Source organism: Octopus sinensis, linkage group LG9 (assembly GCF_006345805.1).
Source record: "Octopus sinensis linkage group LG9, ASM634580v1, whole genome shotgun sequence".
Lineage (NCBI taxonomy): Eukaryota > Metazoa > Mollusca > Cephalopoda > Octopoda > Octopodidae > Octopus > Octopus sinensis.
In genome coordinates this window covers 15895128-15921263 of record NC_043005.1, presented here as the reverse complement: position 1 = coordinate 15921263, position 26136 = coordinate 15895128, and the positions used below count along the sequence as shown (strand labels likewise).

At 36.5% G+C, this 26136-nt stretch overlaps 1 protein-coding gene across 1 annotated transcript in view; it reads left to right on the top strand.

Annotated features, from left to right (window-relative positions):
* LOC115215509 (collagen alpha-1(I) chain) overlaps positions 1-26136 on the top strand; it is a 201845-nt gene that overhangs the window by 59308 nt on the left and 116401 nt on the right. Inside the window, exon 2 of the mRNA XM_029784672.2 lies at positions 22449-22646. Coding sequence (XP_029640532.1) covers positions 22449-22646 — 198 coding nt within the window. The remainder of the gene's footprint in view (positions 1-22448; positions 22647-26136) is intronic.

Here is a 26136-nt window from a genome sequence, read left to right as displayed (position 1 = left end):
AATCAAGCATGTGCAGATAATTCATCGACAGACAATTCACCGACAGGCAATTCCCACATAGCCTCAGACTCAACATGGAGGCCTACATTAAGTGTCTGGAGGAGGTTGTGCTGCCCAGGGTTAATAGGGTACTGCTGGAACACCCTATGCCTGACAACAGCATTCTGTGCCACACCATACAATTGCCCTGTCTGTAAGTTGTCTATCAGCCAATTGTCTGACAGCCAACTGTCTGTCGACGAATTGTACATCTACCCAAATCAAGGGCAACTTATCTCACTTGCATTTCATTTTGGCCTGGTTACTTTGGTTGGTGTTAGGAAGAGTATCCAGCCAAAGTAACCAGGCCAAAATGAAATGCAAGTGAGATAAGTTGCCCTTGGTTTGGGTAGATGGACAATTCGTCGACAGACAGTTGGCTGTCAGACAATTGGCTGATAGACAACTTACAGACAGGGCAATTGTATGTATGGTGTGGCACAGAGTCCTGTTACCAGGCATAGGGTGTTCCAGCAGTACCCTCTTAACCCTGGGCAGCACAGCCTCCTCCAGCCACTTGATGTAGGCCTCCGTGTTGAGTCTGAGGCTATGTGGGAATTGCCTGTCGGTGAATTGTCTGTCGATGAATTGTCTGCACATGCTTGACTTGTTGAGGTGATTTATGGAGTGTATTGAATGCATTTTTCATGACACCTGCACTAGAGGGGTAGCCATGTCCTTTGACAAGACTAAATGGATCTCATAATGTCATGTCTCTATTTATTCTTTACAGAGTGAGAAACCCGAGTGGTAGAGACATGAATGATGAGAGAGATGTATGAGTGATATATATATATACACACATATGCATATATATATATGTATATATATATATATATACATATATTTATATATATATATATATATATACATATACATATATACGACAGGCTTCTTTGTTCTTTTAATTTCCCTCTACCAAATCCACTCACAAGGCTTTGGTTGGCCCGGGGCTATAGTAGGAGACACATGCCCAAGGTGCCATGCAGTGGGGACTGAACTTGGAACTATGTGGTTGGTAAGCAAGCTACTTACCACACAGTCACTCCTACGCCTATATATTATATATATATATATAAAATATACAAACATATACATACATACACACACACACACACATTAACACATGTAGATATATGCATGCACACATATGTTAGATACTGTATATGCTTGAGCCTACCAGTTATTTAGCTTAATCTTTTTTGTTGTATTGCTTCTCATGCATTTGTACAATTCTTTTTATTTTAGCTATTCACGTTGTATTACCAAATTTGGCTCTATTCTTTGTGCATTGTTCGTTTATCTTGGGGTTAAAGATAAGTCTCATGGGGCACTGCATGTATATACCCAACACATATGTATATACCCAACACACATAAACATATAGATATATATATATATATATATATATATATATACACAAACACACAGAAGGAGAACAGAGGGAGAGAGAGTTGTACGCAAGCTGAAAGTCCTTACTTTGTTGCTAGACCTCTTAAAATTGATAACCAAATTCCCTTCAAATCAAGCACTACTATTTGAAAAATCTGCTGGTGACATACATACATACAGACATTGATTAACGTCCACTTTGTATGCTAGCATGGGTTAGACCAGGGATTCTCGACCATTTTACCTCTATGGACCCCGTTGATTACTATTTTATTTTGGTGAACCCCCATAGGTATTCAATGTTTAAAACTAGTTTACTCTCTTTTACTTGTTTCAGTCATTTGACTGTGGCCATGCTGAAGCACCACCTTTAATCGAGCAAATCGACCCCGGGACTTATTCTTTGTAAGCCTAGTACTTATTCTATCGGTCTCTTTTGCTGAACCGCTAAGCGACGGGTACATAAACAGACCAGCATTGGTTGTCAAGCGACGTTGGGGATACAAACACAGACACACAAACATATACATATATATATATACATATATACGACGGGCTTCTTTCAGTTTCCACCTACTAAATCCACTCATAAGGCTTTGGTCAGCCCAAGGCTATAGTAGAAGACACTTGCCCAAGATGCCACACAGCAGGACTGAACCCAGAACCATGTGGTTGGTAAGCAAGCTACTTACCACACAGCCACTCCTATAGAAACTTCTTACAAAATTCTTATTTACTTGTGTAGATTGAACCATGTAAAATATTTGAGAAAGAAACCTAGCTTTTTCTTGCAATAATACAAATACATACATCCGAAGCAAAATTTTTTCAGGGGCCCTTAAAATAATATTGGGGATCCCCAATTTACTATTTTGTTGTGTGGACCCCCAAAAATCTTAAAGGACCCTCAGGGGCTATATGGACCCTGGTTCAGAATCACTGGATTAGACGGTTTGACATGGAACTGACCAGACTCCAACTATCTGTTGTGACATGATTTCTTTGGTTGGATGCCCTTCCTTATGCCAACCACATAACAGAGTTTGCTGGGGGCTCTATAAAGTTCTAATGTCAGTGAAGCCTGTGAATTTTATTTTTTTTAACTGGTTGAAATAGCAGACAAATTTTCTCAAATTACTCAGTGCCTTTTTAAAAAGGAAGGTCAGTATAGGTAATGTAGTTCATAATGTGCATCAGTGGTTGGATTTGTCTTGTGATTGGATTTGGTAGACGGAAACTGAAAGAAACCTGTCATATATATGTGTTTGTGTTTGTGTGTGTGTGTGTGTGTGTGTGTGTGTGTGTGTTTGTTATTTCTGTGTGTGTTTGTCCCCTCCTCCATCGCTTGACAACTGATGTTGACACAAACTTCTTTTAGTTTACTGGTATACTGTAAAATCTGAGGTCTTAGGAAACTAATGGTGACCTGTGCCAACATAGGTTAATTAGCTAATCCCCATAAGTTCATAAATACAGATTAAAATATACTGCACAGGCATAGTTGTGGAGTTAAGAAGCTTATTTCACAACCATGGGTTTTGGGGCTTGCTTCTGTTGCCTGGCACCTTAGACAAATGTCTTCTGATATAGCCTCAGAATAAAGCTGTATTAGAAGACACTTGTACAGTATAACAACACACACATGTTATGGTGATAGGATTAACATCCAAAGTGTGTCCTGTTGAAGCACATATCCACTTATTCCAGTATTCCAAAGTTGTACATAGATGTCATATTTGTGTGAAGAATGCATAAGTGTTGAAAATTCTGGAAAATATTTTTGTTCAGTAATTACACATTGAAACAGGAGATTCAAAAACGTTTTACCAATATTCTCTTTTGATATGTATATATACATTATATATAAGAAAAATATAACATTAGGTTGGAAGATCCCAGGTTTTAATAACAAATCACATTTTTACCTGAATTATACTATATATATATATATATATATCACATGACCGATCAGACCATCAGATGTTGCTACACATCGCTGGTCACAATGCATTTGCATTGTTTTATTGTTTTAGCCTTTGAATGCCACCACCCCGCTGGCTAAGCGAGCAGGCCAACAGAAGAAAGAGTGAGAGAAAGTTTTGGTGAAAGAGTACAGCAGGTATCACCCCCCCCCCCTTCCATCCTGCCAGAGCCTCATGGAGCTTTTAGGTGTTTTCGTTCAATAAACACTCACAACACCCGGTCTGGGAATTGAAACTGTGATCCTGCAGCCGTGAGTCTGCAGCCCTAACCACTAGGCCATTGCGCCTCCACTATATATGTGTGTGTGTGTGTTGTCAGTAAATCATAAATCTGAAAGAGAAGCACATTTGAAGTTATAGAGCAGTAGTCTGGTTCATAGGGTTACTCAGGGTTTCACATCCCTAAAGTGCTTTACACATGTTTCATCAGACCCTAATGGCCAGTGGCCAGTAACATCTTTTCAAATTGGAGCATGAAAAGCCACATGGCTAGTTTTTGAACACACACACGCACACACACACTTATGCATACACACACACACACACACACACACATGTATATCAGTGTATGTTTCAAGTTTCATCTCCACATGTCTTTGCTTTGTTACAGTTTAAGCAACAGTGATATATTTTCATGTTGTGCATAAAAGAAGCATCATGTAGCACAGCAGTTCCATATTGCAAATCTATGGAAGAAAGCATCAGACTTGAGAAAAAAAAGGGTTGGCACCAAGAAAACTATCCAATCATAGAATACTGCCCCAAGAAGGTTCGTCCATCACACACTAGCATGGAAAAAGGGGACAGAATGAGGATTTTTTTTTTTCGTGGGGTACTCTGAGATTCCTACATTTTGGTAGGTTGATCAGTTCTTTTAGTAAGGATCAAAGTAAACTGAAATTAGGAAAAGTCTTGTTAGAATAGAGAACATGATGCTTGAGGCGTTACTTATGGTGGTGATGGTGGTGGTGGTGATGGTGATGGTGACATAATTGTGGTAAAGATGAGAGTAATGATGATGGCAATAGTGATGGGTGGTCGTGGTAACGGTGATTGAGGTAGGGGTGTGATAGTAGTGATGTCTGACTGTAGTAACAGTGTTTGTGATGGTAGTGGTGGTGGTGCTGATGGTGATGATGGTGGTGGCAGTGGTGGTAATGGGGGGGGTAATGACGATAGTGATGGGTGTTGTTGGAAGAAATAGTGTGTGCTTGTGTGTGGGGGGAGGGGGTTAATGGTGGTGGATGCATTGGAGGTGGCATAGCAATCAGTTCATCTTTAATATAATGGCTTTAAGCAATTACATTGCACCAGTGGATTGGCCAAACATTTATGGGTCTTCCACTATATTGCCCAGAAATCTTAAGTTCCCCTCACTTCATTCATCTGCTCCTCTTTCATGGCTTTCCTTTTCGGTCTTCCTGTTGAGAACCCCAGGTCAGCCAGTCAACAACATAAATATTTTCATTATCCCTTTTTACCCAGAATTTGTCTTCTAATTAAGTTGTTGATCTTTGTTGTTGTAGTAGCCAATATTGTTGTTATTGCTGTTATTGAATAGCTCCTGGTAGCTCTGCTGTAACAGCTTAACTGTAAATTGGTGCTGGTAGCTTAAATACTTGTGGCTGTCCATATCCCCTGTTATAAAACTCAACACACTTTTCTCTTTAGTCTGTCCTCCTCAGAAATGAAACCATCTGGCATTCCTTCTCTGCCTACATTTGTCCTGCAACATTGACCTACAAACCTGCTAAACATCAACTACATCAATGTTACCAGTCTTGGAGGCCCTTCTTCTTCCAAATGACTTATTAAACGGAAAAAAAAAAAATATTGGGTTGTCTGGAAAGTTCGTGCCGATTTATAGTAGCTTACCTTTCAACCTATTTTAGAACATGGTTGTGTCCATGAAATGGGATTTGACGACACCTCCATTTAGAGCACAGTTTAAGCTTTAAGAAGGTTTATGTTCCTGTAACCTGTGTTAATTCTGTAACCCTTTAAAATGGAAGATAAGAAAGTTCATTTTCGGCACTTGATGCTTTGGGAACCAGACAAAAATTGCTGCAGCTTGGCTGGGATGTGTTACCCCACCCTCCATATTCACCAGATATTGCTCCTTCGGATTTCCACTTATTCAGGTCTCTGCAGAATAGTCTTAATGATAAAAATTTCAATTCCTTGGATGACGTAAAAAGATACCTTGATGAATTCTTTGCCATGAAACCACCTCAATTCTGGGAAGAGGGTATTTTCAAGTTAAAGGGAAGATGGAGACGCATTGTGCAACAAAATGGTTCATATTTGGTTGATTAAAAATGTAATGGCAAATATTTATTGACCATTTTCTTTCTGGACAACCCAATACTAGAGAATTGTAGTTTCTCTTCTTTCCATCACACCTACCATCATTTCCAAAATTGTAATTTAAAATTTTGAAGTTGTAGATTAAGTGTTAGCAATTAAATCTCATTTTTAAAATTTGCTTTTCTTTGCTGGTCCAAAATGTTTTAATCAGTTAATCATAGTGTAAATCCAGCAAAAGTTCTGGTGTACCTTTGCCAAAATCCAATCTTTGATTCTTGCTCACTTTCCCTCCACTTTTCACTTCACTGTGTCCCTGTCATTTTTTCTCACCCCTCCTTAATTCTTCTGTCCCGCTGTTTCTACTTCTCCCTCTTTTCTTCCCACGTGACCAGCGTTCAGCCAAGCCTGTTCTTTCTATCTTGGTCTGGCCGTTGTCCGTGCAACATTGATATTCCTCCCTCTGTTTGTGAAATCCTCTATCCCTGCCATAAGGCTTCATTTCCACACACACCAGCTTAATTTAATTCGTCCTTAGTCAAAAGACACCTGTTGTTATGTCCTGTTATTATTTTTATCGTATTTGTGTAACATCTGTTTTTTTCCGTCCTTGTTTTTGTATACATTTGCTGCTTTCTACCAACGAATCTAATGCTCTTAGCTTAGTTTTTCCTTGGGGCTGGCCAGATTGGAGCAATCTCAAGTATAATCAGCTGAAATTGCAAGGATAACCTGGTGCTTGACTGAGGAAAAAAAAACTTAGAATGACCTGTCCTTGTTTTCTTTGTATCGTCTATCTGGATGTTTTGTTGTCCCATTTTGTATTTTTTATATATATATATATATATATATATAGCGGCTTACATACACTTTGGTCTCTTACATATATATATATATATATATATATATATATATAGGTAGTGCCTACCTCTGCCAGCAACTAAGGGCCTCTCGCTCAGGGTATAAGGTAGACTGTATGATGCATGTGTGCGAACTGCCATACTACACGGCAGTGAAACATGGGCCATGAATGCTGAGGACATGTGGCATAGGCTTGAAAGAAATGAAGCTAGTATGATCCACTGGATGTGTAATATCAGTCTGTATACACAACAGAGTGTAAATGCCCAGAGAGAAAAGTTGAGTTAAGAAGCATCAAATCTGCACTGGTATGGTCATGTGTTACGTATGAATGAAGAGAGCTGTGTGAGGAAGTGCCACTCCCTAACTGTAGAAGGAACTTGTGGAAGAGGTAGACTCAGAAAGATATGGGATGAGGTGGTGAAGTATGACCTACAGACATTGGGCCTCACAGAGGCAATGACAGGAGACTGAGACCTTTGCAGATATGCTGTGATTAAAAAGACCCTGCAACTAAAGTGAGATCGCAGCCACGCATATCCGGCCCTGTTAAGAATACCCTGATGCATCAGGCAATATAATATGCTTGAGAAGACCTGTTGAGTCAAATAAGACCAATATCTTAGCTGTGACCAGTGCCCCCTGACTGGATCCCATGCCGGTGGCACATAAAAAGCACCAACCGATCATGGCTGATTCCAGTACCCCCTGACTGGCTCTTGTGCCAGTGGCATGCAAAATGCACCATCCATACGCGATCAATGCCAGGCCTGCCTGACTGGCTCCCGTGCTGGCTGCATGTAAAAAGCACCCACTACACTCTCTTGTTAGTGGATTTGGTAGATGGAAACTAAAAGAATCCTGTAGTATATATATATATATATATATATATATATATGTATATATATGTATATGTTTGTGTGTCTGTGTTTGTGTGTCCCTGTAACTTAGCATTTGTTAAAAGGGACCGATAGAATAAGTACTAGGCTTACTAAGAATAAACCCTGAGGTCGATTTGCTCAACTAAAAGACGGTGCCCCAGCATGGCCACAGTCAAATGACTGAAAAAATAAAGGAATATATATACATATATATATATATATATATATAATAGGATTACATTGTCCAAAATACCAGTACTCTTTTAAGACAACAAAATGTTAATTGAGGTAGATTCAGTCACTATTTCTAGCTAAACAAATTATTGAACATAGATGTTTCCTGAACTGCCATTGAAACATACTTGTATCATCAATACTTTATGCCTCCATGGTGCCCTAGCATGGCTGTAACTTCAAGGTTGAAGCATATAAAAGAATAAAAGAATATACACATATACACATATACATATACACACTGAAGAATTAGATGTTGAAATACGTTTTTTGCCTCTTTAAGACTCAACCCACCTACAGTGCCAGATCTTAGTATTCTGTGAACTAGGAAACCATTCTAAAAGAAATGTATCTGTTTTAATCTGTATTGCTTCCATCTAATGAATGACTATTACTACTATTGCCTGCTATTACTACCACTGCTGCTGCTGCTGCTGCTATCATCATCATCATCATCATCATCATCATCCTCACATCATCATCATCATCATCATCATCATCATCCTCATCATCATCATCATCATCATCATCATCATTATCATCATCAATATCACCATCACCTTCGTCATCACCATCACCATCACCATCATCACAAATAATCACTGATGCTGCTACTATTACTATTATTATTATTATTATTATTATTTTATTATTATTATTATTATTTTATTATTATTATTACTATTATTACTACTGTTTTGAGCCTGCTAGTGATGATGATGACAATAGCAATGACGATAATGATGACATTGATAATGAGGATCATAGTAAGGACTTCTTTTACTGCACTATTGAAAAGAACGAGTTATAATGAGGGGCTCCAATTACAGCACTCACAAAACCCTGCCTATTACAACACAGAGACATCAACTACAATTCCTAAAGTCATTCCTGATAAATCAAAATCTCTCCCTACTTCACTCTAAAAACTTCACCCAATAGAACCCAAGGGCTCTTCTCATTGCAATATCAATCTCCACCCTGTCTAGCCAAAAGTCTCCATCATCTACAATCCAATTGGACTACCCACTACACCCACAAAACTTCTCCCATCATAAAAGCAAGCTCCCCTGTACAATCCAAATGCTCCACCCTCTAAATCCATCTTTTCCGCCCAATACAATCAGAGAGCTCTTCCCATCTCAATATCAAACATTCCCAATACAATGTAAAAGTCTTCACCCTTTACAGTCCAATAGCTCCACCCAATACAATCAGAGAGCTCTTCCCATCTCAATATCAAACATTCCCAATACAATGTAAAAGTCTTCACCCTTTACAGTCCAATAGCTCCACCCAATACAATCAGAGAGCTCTTCCCATCTCAATATCAAACATTCCCAATACAATGTAAAAGTCTTCACCCTTTACAGTCCAATAGCTCCACCCAATACAATCAGAGAGCTCTTCCCATCTCAATATCAAACATTCCCAATACAATGTAAAAGCCTTCACCCTTTACAGTCCAATAGCTCCACCCAATACCATCACAGAGCTCCTCCCATCATGATATCAAACTCCGCCCACTACAATCTAAAGCTTATTTTCTATTATATTTAACCCAGAATACATTATATTATCAGTAACAATATCATTCGGCATGTAAAACAGAAGTTGCACTTACAGGACATAACTAATGTTGGGATGACATTTAAAACTTGTTCTACTATCTTGACTGTTGTTTTTCTAAGACCTCTTCTTTCTTTATGCCTGACAACAAGTTTGTTAATCTCTTTTATATTGCAGTATTAAAACATATAGTATATTAATTCTTTCAATAATATACATCCCTTCCCGCGTCTGCTGCTGCTTTGATATTAAAAAACTGTGAAACCACCCATATTAAGATTTTCATATTCAAACTGAAATCTTGATCAAAATAGTTTTAATGCAAATATGATGATGTGAGCTTTCTGTAAGTAAACATTAGTTTTTTGGTTAAGTTCCAAATGCCAGTTTAATACATCAATAAATAATGAGTTAACAAAGAATTCTCTATGTGATATAACAGCCAACTAGAAATAGTAGTCAAATCTTCAAATTACATCTTATTGTCTTTAACCCTTTAGTTACCAACCCGGCTGAAACCGGCTCTGGCTCTGGATACAAATGTCTTATTTTCATAAGTTTTGAATAAAAATCTTCCACCAAACCTTAGTCACAATTTATGTTCCTAACACAAGCTGAATGATAACTAAGTTATTTTACTAAATTCTTTGTAATATTTAAAGTAATTGAAAGAAACACAGAGCATCTCAAAATAAATACAGTAATGAAAGGGTTAAGGGGGGAAATGGATCCATTACATTTATGTCTGTAAAAAAATAGGATGGTCATATTTGGAACATTTTTGATCACTGGTCTACTGGATGTGGGAGCAGAACAAGTAATAAATTAAAATGCTATCACCCCACTCCATATACATGGTTATTTTGTAAATTAATTGAAAATATTAGCAGCTCAAATGTTAGAAACGTGTCCATAACAGGCTTAAGGACTTAGACTTGCAAGAACTATCTTGGATATTGGTTACTGTTCTTTACACTCTAAATACAAATCCTGAAATGGGTTGACTGTTATTTTCCTCTCTCTGAGGTCAATTAACCCTTTAGCATTCAAATCACTCTGTCAAATGTAATGTTTGTTTATTCACATTGTTTTGAATTACTCATACATTATCTTGTACCTTTGAGATTTCAATGATGTGGTTGTTTCTTTTAGAATTACATTATAGGGTAGGTGTGAGAGGTCCTGTATGGATGGTTCAAACACAAAACTGATAAAATATTTGGGCCAGATATGGTCAGCTTAAATGTTAAAAGATCAAAATTGTACCAGATGTTTTATTGAGAGGTCAGTTCAATGAACTAAACCTTTGTCCGTTATAATTACTAGTGCTAATTAATGTGAGAAATGATTGTACTCCTCCAAAAATATAGGGCTTTCTTTGCATCAATGAAAGAAATCATTACATACAGTTGTTTTCAGTTTTCCTCTTCTTTTCCTTTTTTCTCCCCTACATCCCCATCTTCGAAGAGTTTCGGCTATCTGAGTCACTATTCTGTTAGTATAATGTGTGATATGTCAGCTACTAGCATATTTATTGATGCTACACGTAGCCAAATATTCTTTTTCCTTAATATTTTTTTACATTTTACATTCATTGGACTGTGACCCTGCTGTTGCACCACCTTGAAGAATTCAATTGAATAAATCACCCGCAGTATTTATTTCTTTAAAAATTTTGTACTTTTTTTTATTAGGCTTTATGGCCAAGTTTCTATGTTATACGCACATACACAAACCAACACCGGTTCTCAGGTGATGGGGGGGGGGGGCAAGCACAAAAACATACATGCACATACATTATACACACACACACACATATATATGTTTGTTTTGTTTTTGTTTTTCCAGTTTCAGCTCTTGAGCTGTGGCCATGCTGGGGCACCGCCATTGTGGTGAAAGAGTACAGCAGGGATCACCACCCCCTGCCAGAGCCTCGTAGAGCTTTTTAGGTGTTTTCGCTCAATAAACACACACAACGCCCAGTCTGAGAATCGAAACCGCGACCCTGCGACCGCGAGTCCGCTGCCCTAACCACTAGGCCATTGCGCCTCTACATGTGTGTATGTATGTGTGTATGTATGTATGTATGTATGAATGTACATATGTATGCATGTATTCACGTATGTATGTATACATGTATGTATGCATGTATGTATGTAAGTATGTATGTATGTGTGTATAAATGTATGTTTGTATGTATTTATGTATGTATGTATGTATGTATGTATATATGTATGTATTCATGTATGTATGTATACATGTATGTATGCATGTATGTATGTATGTGTGTATAAATGTATGTATGTATATATGTATGTATGTATGTATGTATGTATGCATGTATGTGCATGTATGTGCATGTGTGTGTGTATACTGACGCAAGTACTTGAACAGTACTGTATTTTATCAGCCCTAGATAGTTGAAAGGCAATGTAGACCTCAGCAGGATTTGAACTCAGAATGTAGTAGACTGAAACAAATACTGGCATAGAATTATGTAGTGGTTTTGCCATGCCAACAATGCTTTAACCCAAGCAGTTATAGTCTGTGCATTATATTTGTAGTCTTACAAGTGAGTTTACATGGATGGAGGTACAAGGACCTGAGAACTTGTTTCAACATTATAAATCATTTTACTGGTCATTTACATCAAAATTAAAATCAAATGGAAATTGTAGTTGTGATACCTGTACTGGTGGCACATAAAATGCATCATCAGAATGTGGCCGATGCCAGCACCACCTTGACTGGCTTCCGTGCCAGTGGCACGTAAAAAGCACCAACTGATCTCTCTTTTACTTGTTTCAGTCAGTTGACTGCGGCCATGATGAAGCATCGCCTTTAGTCGAGCAAATCGACCCTAGGACTTATTCTTTGTAAGTCTCTTTTGCTGAACCGCTAAGTTACATGGGCGTAAACACACCAGAATCAGTTGTCAAGCGATGTTAGGGAGACAAACACAGACACACAAACATATACAGTTGGTAATAACAATGGCACCAACAATAGGGAATGCTTCAATAGTTTTCAGTGTTGTTTCATGCTTTTTTGAAGGCCTTTGTAATGTAAGTGCAATGATTATAATTGAAAATGGAGACAAATTCCTGTCTGCAATTTATCAGGAGTTTACTCCTCAGTATTCACTTTATGGACAGCTTTGCTTCTCTTTCCTGTAAGTCCATTAAACCAAGATTAGTACCATATTGGGAAAAGTGGTTCAATTGTGGAACAACCAATTCCTTGTCAGACATGAAACACTAAAAAATATTTAAAAAGTCCCTGAAACCTCTAGCACTAAAACTTTTAATAGTTCCTGACAACTATCATATCTTTTTTGCTTTCAAAATACTTAAAACCCTATTTAAAGCACAACTCAAATCTTTGCCATTCCAAAAATTCTATTTAAACAAATAAATACAAAAGTGGATGGGACCAGATATTTTCCTTATCTTTCTTATTCTGAATAATATTGTAAAATTTAAATAAATTACTAAAATAGTACCGTAACATTTTTTTTTTTTTAATTGCAAGCACGTACATTTCTCTTTAATTACAATTTCTTCATTACACTCTTTTCCTTACCCTCACCTTTCACTTCCATCACCATCATCACTGCATCAATTACTGCCTTCTTGCCTCATCAGTATTACTAACCTTCCACTTTATGTTGTCAAATTATCTTGTATATAAATTTTAGATGTTGTTTATCTTCTCACACCCACCATCATCATTTTATTATTTTATTCATTAAACTGACTCTAAACTCTTCATCACCCATACTCAGGCATTTTCACATTTTCAACTGATCTCCAAAAACACATCTAACATATCATGCTCTGATATTTAGGTTTAAGCCAGAATCAGCGAGTTTATATTCTACACACCACTCCCATCCTAAACCTTCCAGTCATCAGATATAATCTGATGAATTCTTCATTAGCACAAACAACAAGAAAAATATAAACTGCCATCATCTATCTTATCATCAAAACTTGCCATATTTTGAGGTTTTTATGTTTATTTTTATGAGGGGATATTTACAGCCCTCATAAGTTATTTTGACATTTTTGAAATATTATTTTCATTAATAAGTACATTTAACACAAGTTTTGTTCCAGTTAAGAACAGTTCAAAATTTATTCAAAATTTATTCACAGTATTTAGGCGCAGGAGTGGCTGTGTGGTAAGTAGCTTGCTAACCAACCACATGGTTCCGGGTTCAGTCTCACTGCGTGGCATCTTGGGCAAGTGTCTTCTACTATAGCCCCGGGCCGACCAATGCCTTGTGAATGGATTTGGTAGACGGAAACTGAAAGAAGCTTGTCGTATATATGTATATATATATATATATGTGTGTGTGTGTGTGTGTGTGTGCTTGTGTGTCTGTGCTTGTCCCCCTAGCATTGCTTGACAACCGATGCTGGTGTGTTTACGTCCCCGTCACTTAGCGGTTCAGCAAAAGAGACCGATAGAATAAGTACTGGGCTTACAAAGAATAAGTCCCGGGGGTGATTTGGTCGACTAAAGGCGGTGCTCCAGCATGGCCGCAGTCAAATGACTGAAACAAGTAAAAGAGTAAAAGAGTAAAAGAGTAAAGAGAGAGAGTCTATTAGACTCCGTTGACCCTTCCAGTTTCATTTTTATTTCAATCTGTTCTTTTTATGACTTCTATAGTTCACAAGTCCATTAGATTCAGTAATATAAAGAGATTGAAAAATAAATCTATCTCTAGGTAAGATGTCGATATGGTCTAGGAACATTATTTTCCATGCGGAAGAAATTAAGTACTTCATGGACCTAAACATCCACCTTGTAACTTAGTTTAATGCTTCCATCTGATACTTAACAGAGTCAATAGCATGCATTAAAAATAAGCCTCTGATTCTACCTTTTCATCTGTTTTAGCTACAGTTATTGATATACAAATGTTCAGATTGGAGATCAATAGAGTCAATTTAGGAGTGCCTGAATTATGGGTACAAACCTTCTTCCCATGAATAACTCAAAGAGAGTAAACGCTCAAACAGTTACACATCAGATTTACAGTAAATATGCTATTAACAGCAGTAAACTGTATAATATTAGGTTACCTACAAACACTAGTTGATTATTAAATGCTTTGACCCCCAGATATAATACACTGAATGATGTAAACAAACCATTAAGTTTGAAGAACATGAAGGAATGTAACATAAATAAATTTGGCTTTTAGTTTGGTGTAAACATAAAGACATACAAATACAGAAAAATTTCTGTATACACACATACATTAATATACGTATATAACATTCATATACATATATATGTATATACTGTATATACATATATATATATATATATATATATATATACACACACATGTATATTTATATATATATATATATATATACACACACACGCGTGTATATTTATATATATATAGGGAAAGTTTATGAAAATAAACAAAAGACAAAGACAGGCGGTGCACAAAACAAACAGATGTATTTGTATAGCACTCAGGAATAGAAAACGTCTTTTATATTTCGAGCCTATGCTCTTCTACAGAAAGGTACACAGAAAAAACAAGGAAAGAAAAAAATGTGTGTAGTGGCTAACGATCTATCATGGTGTCCTGTATATATATATTATGTAAATATATTTGCATACATATTTTACATCAGTTTTTCCAGGCTAGTATGGGTTACACAAATATTTAATTGAAACATTGTTTTACAACCAGATGCCCTTCCTATTATAAACCCACACTTATTTTTTGAGTAAAAAAAACTCTTATTTCAAACTTCTTCAAAGATGCAAAGCTAGCACAAGATTTGTTGACAGGATAAGTGACATCAACAGTATTTGTACATAGCTCATGACTTTTGTAAACAAACACATGGACAAGCTTTCACATGGTAGGACTGAATCTAAAACTAAGGATTAGAAAAGGGAAATTCTCAAAGATACAGCATCATCTGTGCCTATCTATCTGTCTGTATTGTGTGTTTGTTTCTTTTTTGCATCTGTTATTTTATTTTTGATCTTCTATATAAATGAAGGTGGAGGTGCGTGGCTTAGTGGTTAGGGTGTCAGCATCATGATCGTAAGATTGTGGTTTCGGTTCCTGGATCGGGCGACGCGTTGTGTTCTTGAGCAAAACACTTCATTTCACATTGCTCCAGTCCACTCAGCTGGCAAAAATGAGTAACGCTGCAATGGACTGGCATCCCATCCAGCTGCGGAACACATACGCCATAGAAACCGCGAAACTGGGCCCATGAGCCTATCTACACTTTAAAAAGGGTGCATTTTTTATTATTATATAAATGAAGATATATCCTTTAATTTGCTGCTTTTCTTTACACAAAATGAGAAGATACATTGCGGAAGTGTTATTTTAACAGGTTGTATCTATTTATCACCCAAAGAGATACAGCTGTATTGTCGAATGCTCCCCAAGTATTCCGCCCATGAGGGACTGATACTAGACATGTCGAAACAATTGTCGTGATTAATAAAACTTCTATCTTCCTTCTTTCATTTACCATGTATTTATATACAGAATTCTATAATTATGAGTATAATTATAATTAGGGTTCAGCAAAAGTTTGCTTCACCACTTGTAATTATAGAATTCTGTACAAGTTTACCGTACAAGTTTAATGGTTCTTTTAACATACCGAGCTACTTGGTAAAATTATTATTTATTAATTGATTAATTAATTTTACCCTTTTATTATTATAATATATATATATACATATATATATATATATATATATATATATATATATATACATACAAGTGAGGGAACAAGTGAAAGAAAGAGCCACTCTACACGTTTAGTTAGAGTTATTATTATTTAAAACTGTTTGATTTGACCTCAAGCGACTTCAAGTTTCTGTAAGAAGCCTGCAGGGGACCAAATCAAACTGCTTCAAATGATAATAATACCAACAACAATAAAAGCACACACACTGTCTCAGCTATCACAAATACAGAAGGAGCCTCCATGTGGTAATTTGAATTGCAAGAAATAGTAGCAAGATCCTCCTTAAATCACAATCTCTCTTTAAAAGAAAATATGCTTCGGATATAATGTAGTATTGAGAATACTTTGCTTATAAAAATATGATGGATGGTCACAATTGGAATGCTTTAGTTCAAAGGTCTTTTATATCAGAACCAGTAAGAGGCTAAACAACAACAGTAACATTAAGTTATTAAATATTTATTTCTTTATTGCCCACAAGGAGCCAAACACAGAGGGAACAAACAAGGACAAAGGGATTAAGTTGATTACATCAACTCCAGTGCATAACTGGTACTTATTTAATCAACCCCAAAAGGATAAAAGCCAAAGTCGACCTTGGCATAATTTGAACTCAGAGCATAGCAGCAGACGAAATGTTGCAAAGCATTTCACCTGGCATGCTAACGATTTTGCCAGCTTTAATTTATTAAATACTAAGTTATTAAATATTTTAAAAAAAAACATAATAGCTGTGGGTTCAAAGAGCAGGATTACTGACTATGAGGTGCCCTGGGTTGAAAACCTCACAACAATTGTTGTTATGCTTTGTCAATTAATTTATTCATTAGTTTGTTTGCCTCAATTTTCCCTGCCTCACAACACATCCTCTGTTAGTTCATAGTTTTATGATTAGCAGAAATAACAGATACTGGGAGGCTGAATTCCCCAAATTCCAATAATAATATCTAAGCAAGCAGTGAGATACACACACACACACACACACACACACACATAGATACCCACATACACATGCCACACACATACATATGTCTATTAAGAAACATTCATATGCAGACATGTACACATATACTAACCTACTACATATATACATATGAACACACACATACACACATGTATGTATATATATATGTGTGTGCTTGTGTGTGTATATATTCTTATAGTGAAGGTGCATGGCTCAATGGTTAGAGCATTGGGCTTATGATTGTGAGGTTGTGAGTTTGATTCCTGGACCAGGCTGCATGCTGTGTTCTTGAGCAAAACACTTTATTTCACATTGCTCCAGTTCACTCAGCTGTAGAAATGAGTTGCAACATCACAGGTGCCAAGCTGTTTCAGCCTTTGCCTTTCCCTTGGATAAAACCAGTGGTGTGGAGAGGGGAGGCAGGTATGTATGTGCAACTGCTGGTCTTCTATAAACAACCTTGCCCGGACTTATGCCTGGCAGGGTAACTTCCTAGGTGTAATCCCATGGTCAGTCATGACCAAAGGGGGTCTCTGTATATATTCTTATAGAAACATCCAAATATACAAGCAAATGCATACATACAAATATGACATAGCACTCGTCAGTTGTGACGACGAGGGTCCCAGTTGATCCAATCAATGGAACAGCCTGCTCATGAATTTCCATACAGGAAATGAACCATGGCTCAGAAAAATTGGTAACCTGTTGGTGCAAAATCTGGACTGTAAACAGTTTGAGGTAGCATGTCTAGTCCCACAAGTCCATCAAGTTTGCACTTGGTGACATTGGCAGTGTGTGCTGGGGCATTGTCATGTTGTAGACGTGCACATCTTAAACTGATCAATGCTGAGTAGTGGGCTTTCAAAGTGTCATATACTCACTAGCATCAAGGTTAGAATTTACAGGATCACCATCTGGAAGGAGCTCAAAGTGCAATACTCTTGAAATTCCACCAAACACACAATATGACCCTCTGTTTGATTACAGGTTCTGAAGTTTGACTGGAACAAAGTCACTGACTTCTCTTAATAGGTTTATGTAAATAGGTGAATTTTTCAAGTTGTTTGCAAAAGTTCACATGTCATTGGGATCGGCCATTGGTCAGTTCCTGAGGAATTTCTCAACAATGCCTGTTTACAAGGCCAAGTTATGGAGGTGTTGACTGATGGTTCTTTGTTAAAGGACCAAGTTCTGTCAACAATGTATGGGTGTTTGTGCTTGACTGTTTTTCAACCCTTTCAAACAAGGCTTCATCTGCCACAACAGAAGGTCCCTCTGACCTTGGTTTATCTTCAAGGCTAGTGTCATCTTTCTCGAAATGTCTGAACCAGTTTTCTGGGTCTTTCACATCATTAGTTTCTTTTGCCACTGCCTTGCACTCAGTGCTTTTTTTTCCACAGGGAGCATGAAATGGTTCTAATTGCAATTTTTCACCATTCATCATCAAAGCTATAACATAAAGAACAAACAATTCAGCAATACTATTTATTCAGTATTAATGGCTATAGTGTGAAGGCACATGGCTTAGTGGTTAGGGTATTCAGCTCACGATTGTAAGGTCATGAGTTCAATTCCGGACGACATGTGTCCTTGAGCAAGACACTTTACTTCATGTTCTTCCAGTCCACTCAGCTAGCAAAAATGAGTAGTACCTGTATTTCAAAGGACCCGCCTTGTCACATTGTGTCACCCTGAATCTCCCTGACAACTACATTAAGTGTACACGTGTCTGTGGAGTACTCAGCCATTTGCACATTAATTTCACAAGCAGGCTGTTCCATTGATCGGATCAACTGGAACCCTCATCAACGTAACTGACAGAGTGCCAGTAATGGCTATTGTAGTTCTTAATGGTAGAGTTACTTTATTAGTAACTATTTTTTCAAAACATCATTCTATGATGCACTTGGACACATCTTCAGTCATATTCCCTGACGTTATCTGATGTTTCAAGTGTTTCAACAATCATACACCCTAACCTAGGTAAGCCAACCAAGGTCGATTGAACCACAGTATGTATCCTGCTAGTACTATACCTGATAGCACTGATCCTTCTAGGGTTTGTACCTCACCATCCACAGCTACCTTGGAGCAATCTTTGCTGCCCTGACAGCTAAATTAATAATGAAAAATATAAAAATATATAACTAGTAGTGCAAAAGAACTATCACACACATAGAGGAAAAAATTCCTTCTGATTTCAATAATTACCATTTTGGTTTGATATCGGCTTTGAATATTTCTTCTAATTATGCAATGGAATAGGAGGTGGGGTGTGCCATGAATTTAGCTCTTATTTTTTTAAAATTTTATAAAAGATTATTCTTCTTCCTTTTTACCTCTTGCCAACAAAGACCATTACTTCTCTTCTTTGATTTTAATGTTTATATTCCAAGATCTTATTTGTTAATCTAAGTACAGATCTCTCTTTAAGTTTTTGAATTTTTCAATGTTGGAATCTGCTGGGCCATTTTTGGTTTTACTTTTTAATTTTAATTTTTTTTTTGCTTTGTTTGTTTTGAGTGGGTGGGTGTATTTTAGTTTAAATTTTTCCATGCAGAATTGTAAAACATTTTAATCTTGAGCGAAAAATGGAATAGTACTGCATAAACTATGGCTAAAACAAGGAAAAGACAAGATAATCAAGATCAATCTGGAACTAAACAACAACAATATTTAATCTCTCCTTGTGTTAATTAGATCTTTTTATTCTAGAATTCTAGAATAATGATTGCAGGAACTTTCTTTTTTGGAGCTTAGTTATAGTTATGGAAGGCAAGGAACTACCAATAATATATAATGGCTATTGTTTATGAGCACAAACAGAATATTAGTTTCAGTTAACAAATTTTCAGCAAATTTATATGTATACAACTTAACAAATACTGAATGTGAGCAAGTAATCTGTCGTTTGCCCATCACTCCATTTTATCACTCACTATTATCCAGCCATATCATAATACAAATAGATGCGGAGTATGCAGTGTTATTTCAGAACAACTGCAACAGTATTTCATAAGAATTAGTTTCTCATTATAGTTCGCAGTTATATAATTAAGTGAGCTTAATATTTATGAGGAATTTAAGGCAGTAAGCTGGCAGAAATGTTAGCACACTGGGCAAAATGCTTTGCAGTATTTTGTCTGTCTTTACATTCTGAGTTCAAATTCCGCCTAGGTCAACTTTGCTTTTCATCTTTTCAGGACTGATAAATTAAGTACCAGTTGCATACTGGGGTTGATGTACTCGACTGGCCCCCTCCACTAAAATTTCGGACCTTGTGCCTAGAGTAGAAAAGAATATTTATGAGGAATTTACCAACTTAAATGACCAACTAATCTTTCCATAGCTCAGTATAATCATCAGTGTGAGCCACATCTATTGATGATCGAGGTATTTCTCTCACTGCACTGGTTGACCTAAAAACACTAATAGAAGATTGGGAGGGATGAGAGAGATAATCAGGTTGGCCTGGGCAATCAGCCAGACTGGATGGTGTCTCGATAAAAAACAAAAAAAATTATCAACTTAAAAAAAAATCTCAATTAATACAGTAAGAAGCAACAACATCTAATTATTCGCTTCTACTTTAGGCACAAGGCACAAAATTTTGCGGGAGGGAGCCAGTCAATTAGCTCGACCCCAGTATGCAACTGGTACTTAATTTATTGACCCCCCGAAAGAATGAAAGGCAAAGTCAACCTCAGTGGAATTTGAACTCAGAACCTAAAGACAGACGAAATACTCTAAGCATTTTGCCCGGCATGCTCACAATTCTGCCAGCTCTCCGGCTTAGCAACAGCTAAATATTGAATTATCTTTGAAATGGAGATCTGATTCCAAATGCTTAGAACAGAACAGATTCTGCTAAAAGCATCCAAAGGCTAAGAGATCTATTTTAAATTGGGTTATGGGTTTAGAGGATTTAATTATTGAATCTATGGATTCTGAAGATTCTAATAACAAAATGCTATTGTTTTGGACATTACTGAAAAAGAAACTAAATTTACCAGACAATAACTATTGATTTGGCACAAGGCCCTCAATTTTAGTGGGAGGGGTCAGTCGATTTCATCAACCCCAATACTTAATTTTATTTCATTGGTTTCAAAAGGTTGAAAGGCAAATATGAATTCAGAATGTATGCGTATGTGTTTAATATAGAACATATAATGTATGTGTATATGTGTATGTTTTATTTTTATATATGTATATTTGTGTGTATGTCTGTGTGTAGGGGGTGGAATCTTATGTATTTAAGTAGATTACTGATGGAAGGAGAAATTAATGAACAGTGTGGATGCATGTAGGTGATGGGCAAATATGGATTGAGAGAGTAACGGGAAAACTCCAGAATATATTCCTTAACCATTGATGCTATATAAACTGAACATAACAGATACTTTGAAATATAAATTTTGTCTGGAACAAAATTGTCATCATCATCATCATCATCATCATCATCATCATCATCATCATCATCATTGTTGTTGCCATTTCCATAGCCATTAACATCATCATCATCATCATCATCATCATCATAATCATCATCATCATCATCATCATCATCATCTTCATTATCATCATCATTGTCGTCATCATTGTCAACATCACCATCGTCATCATTAACGTTGTCATCATAATAATCATCTTCTTCATTAACATTTTTGTCAGTATCATCATTAACAATGCCATCATCATCATCATCATCATCATTTTCATCATTGTTGTTACTCACACTCACACACCTTCTATTATACATCTATTATCAACTTCTTTTCACTTCTTTACACTAACACTGTCCATCAATAGTTTTCTTAGTCTTCAGTCTCTTTATATTCACATCACATATAAGAAATCCTTCTAACCTCATGTATGGTAATGAAAGTGTTAAATATACAAATTCATACACTTTACTCATTAATCCTACTTCAATTATCCCTTAATTAATTCCAAAGTTTTGGTTTTTTTCTCTTTGATATACATATGTATACATTTTTTTCTCTCCTTGTTTTTTTCTGTGTCCTTTTCTGTAGAAGAGCATAGGCTCAAAACATAAAAGACTTTTTCAATTCATCAGTGTTATACTAATACATCTGTTTGTTTTTTTTTTGTGAACTCTCTTTGTCTTTTGTTTTTTTTTTGTGAACTCTCCCTATATCTATATATATATATATATATATATATAATATATATATATATTTCATGTTACTCCTTATATTTTTATGTTTATACTCTTATATTTCTATATTTTTATCGTCTATGTCTTAATATAAATATGTGGTTATTTGAATGGAATAATATCTCATGTTATACATCTGAATTATGAATTTGCTTGTCTGAATGTTTAAGACAAATATCTGAAATTTTTATCGTAAACCAAATTTTATCAATCTTTATATGTATATATAATATATATATATATTTACCACAACAAACTTTCATTTTCTTCTTTCTTTGTTCCTACTAGGCTCCGTTGATCTCCTCGAGGCAGTGAACATTCAAAGTCACACTGGCAAAGCAGACAACATTGTAGCTGATACAGGCTTCTGTCCACAACGGGTACAATCAGATAAGGGTGATCCAGAGAAGGGTGTCCCTGATGTGGCATACTATTTTAGTGCTGATTCCAACTTGCTTAGTGTTAAAGCTGAGGATGTCTTCAAAGGTATGGCAAGCTTTTCTTCATTTACTTCTTCCATTTATACTCATTAAAGACTCGTTAATTAATTAATGATTTTCTCAATGTAGATGAGAACAAATTTTCTATTGGTAGTTATTCACAAGATGGTTATTTATTGCATATCACTGTCACTAAAGAATGGTTCTGTCAATTACTGGTTTCTATTGGAAGATTACTGACTCATTGCATTTCTGATGGCAGAAATTGTTAAGGAAGTACCTGTAAATCAGTTCAGAACAAACATCACAAAACACATGGTTTGCAAAGCACCAGCTTGTCTGTTTTCTTACTGATATTTATACCCTTTGATGATATAGATCAGTGAATGCTATACATATACACACATACATGTATGTGTGTATGTGTGTATATATATATATAGTTGGGTTGGCTCAGTTCTCATTTCCTTGTCAGTCTAGCCAAGCACCATGTCCTGAATATTGTGGCCATGTCATTCTCACACATTTTCGTATCAAAGTCTTGAAATATTTCTGGAATGAGACAACTGGGCACAGCCATTTGGATGCTGATGATTCGTTCGGCATGGCTGACTGGTCATTCAAGCTGTTATTCTGACACACAGGGACATATGCAAATGCAGATGAAAAGAGTGAGAAAGAGATAGAAAGGGAGAGAAAGAAGTGGGAGAGAAAGACATTATCATCGTTTAACGTCCGTTCTCCATGCTAGCATGGGTTGAAGGCTGCACCAGGCTCCGGTGTTATCTGGCAATGTTTCTACAGCTGGATACCCTTCCTAACACCAACCACTCCGTGAGTATAGTGGGTGCTTTTTACATGCCACCTGCATGGAAGCCAGTCGAGGAGGCACTGGCTTCGGCCACGATTCGGATGGTGCTTTTTACGTGCCACCTGCACGGAAGCCAGTCGAGGCGGCGCCGGCATCGGCCACGATTCGGATAATTATAATTTATTAATTTGAACATGGTTGACATAAAACACTTACCCTCTCCTCACATCCATTAACTGAGTGTGAGGTGGAGGAGAATGAGAAAAAATATCGGAACATTGGATGTCAAATAAGTCAGTGTTGAATCAGTGGTTCCAAAGATGCAGCACCAAAATGGTTCTGCCAAAGTATCTCATACCTACATATTTCCTAGCGGACGTATTTGCCAACTTGACCATCCCTGTGAATATAATGGGAATCGGTAAAGACTGAGCAGCTGGAAATGATGAGGTTAGATGTTTCATTGTCATCATCATTGTTCGACTGTGGTCGAGACAATGGAATTTACCATGCTACGCCAGACTTCACGGTCCATCATAGCATTACGGAGGTCCTGTTGCTGGATGCCTGTATCCCTGGAGATTACATCAGGGTAGGAGAGTGTGCGCCCTCTGGTATTGCGAGTAGATGGCTTCCAGAGGAGAAGAGTAGAAATTGCCTCGTTTTCAGCTCTACAACAATGTCCAGCAAACTGGACTCTCCTACCTTTCACAAGAGATGACACAGGTGGTAGTTTCCCATATATTTGCATTTTGGTTGGATGGCGCTTCCACGAGAGATTTTGAGCTCTCATAAGGAGGCGAGTGTAGGTGTAGGTGTAGGTGTTTCAATGTACTGGTTGCATGGCCTGCCCTTGTCATTAACATATTTTTCCAGTTTATTTTACCCTGTTATTATTTATGGGTAGATAATCCCTATCTACAGCCTGACCTTCTGTTTATACTTTTAGTTCAGAACTTTTGAACCATTGTTTGCTTTCATTCTGACTTATTTCATCTGTCAGGTCTTTTGAGATATGGAGAATTTATACCCTCTATGTTCGTTTACAGAATATTTTGGAATCTTGTTTTGACTTTTTCTTTTTATATTGTTGTTGTAGTTATTTTTCTATAGTTTTTTGTCTTTTTCTTAATATTTCTCCTCAGTGTTGTTAGTTCTCAGTTTATAATTTATTGTTCCCATATATAAAGAAAAATGTTGGATTTTTCAACACTAATTAGTTTTCCTGTTCTACTGTTGTTATTTTGTACTAGTTTTCTATTTGCATCAGGTCTTATCCCTCTTGTGTATAGGATAAGTATATTCTATCTATATCAGCTTTGGAATGATAGCTTCAAGATATGTTTTGCAGTTTTTTGGTCTTTCTATCTAAGCTCCTCAATTCACTTAAATTCTTTATAAACTGTATAGATAGTTTATAGTTTGTTTGAACCAGTTATAACTACAGTAGTTTCATTCAGCAAATTTTCAAATGGAGTTGGAGCTATATAAATGAATAAAGGAGATAATGAAATTCCTAATGAGATTGGCCCAATGTTAGCTTGTAATTTTATTTTAACTCTGGACACTAGCAGTAATACATGAGCCTTTCTATATGAAGGTAAACTATTAAGAAGACACTGCTTCTAAACCATATGTTATATTATTTTTTTATATCTTGATCATAGTAATCTTATGCTAGCAATTTTCATACACACTCTCACTCAACCAGTCATGTTTAAAATGTTAATTAATCTATCCCTGAAATTTATCTGGTTTAAATGCATTAGTTTTGTTTTACGATCATATTATTCATGTGTTCTTGAATTCTACATGCTTATATGTTATTTAAACAATATCACTTTGATCACTTTGACCGACCAGTCCGTCAGGCGTCCATTTGACACCGCTGGTCACAGCACGCTGTCCACTCCTCTCTGGATCGCACCTTTCTCATCCACGTGATCCCAATCGTCCTCTTGAAATCGTCACTCCACCGTCGTAGAGGTCTTCCGGGTGGTCTTTTCCGCTCACGCGGGTACCACTCGAAAACTGCGTGCATCCACCGATTATCGGTGAACCGGGCGACATGTCCAGCCCATCTATACTATATATTTAAACAATATATACAAGAAATATATGCAATAATCATTTTGTGTTTGTCTGGGACTACATATCAAATATTACAAACAACCACAATTGTAAAATGCAACTAATGATATAAACTTGTGTTTATCATAATTCTCCTGCATTTACTCCATGTAAATCACAACCAGTAAAGTGCGAAGAACAGTTGGAAGCAAACCACTGTACTGGAAGCAGACTGGCTGATGATAATCTATATTGGGCTCTAAACTCAATAGTAGCAGACATACATCTAATTATACACACACAACATATATATATATTTACAATTGCAGCTTGGAAGATGTTTATAAGCCATTTAAAAGCACACAAAAACCGTTAGATTCACTTCAACATTTAAATTTAATTTTCCAAAATATTTTTGTCACTTTGGGACTATGACCTGTTCAATGACAAAATTCCATGCTGCATCTCATATATATATATATATATATATATATATATATATATATATATATATATATATATATACATATACACACACATATAGTACTATATACATATGTAGTAGTATATACACATAAGCACTAACACTCACATACACACATATATAATACTCATGTGTGTGCAAATATCCATAATCACATGCATATCCATATGC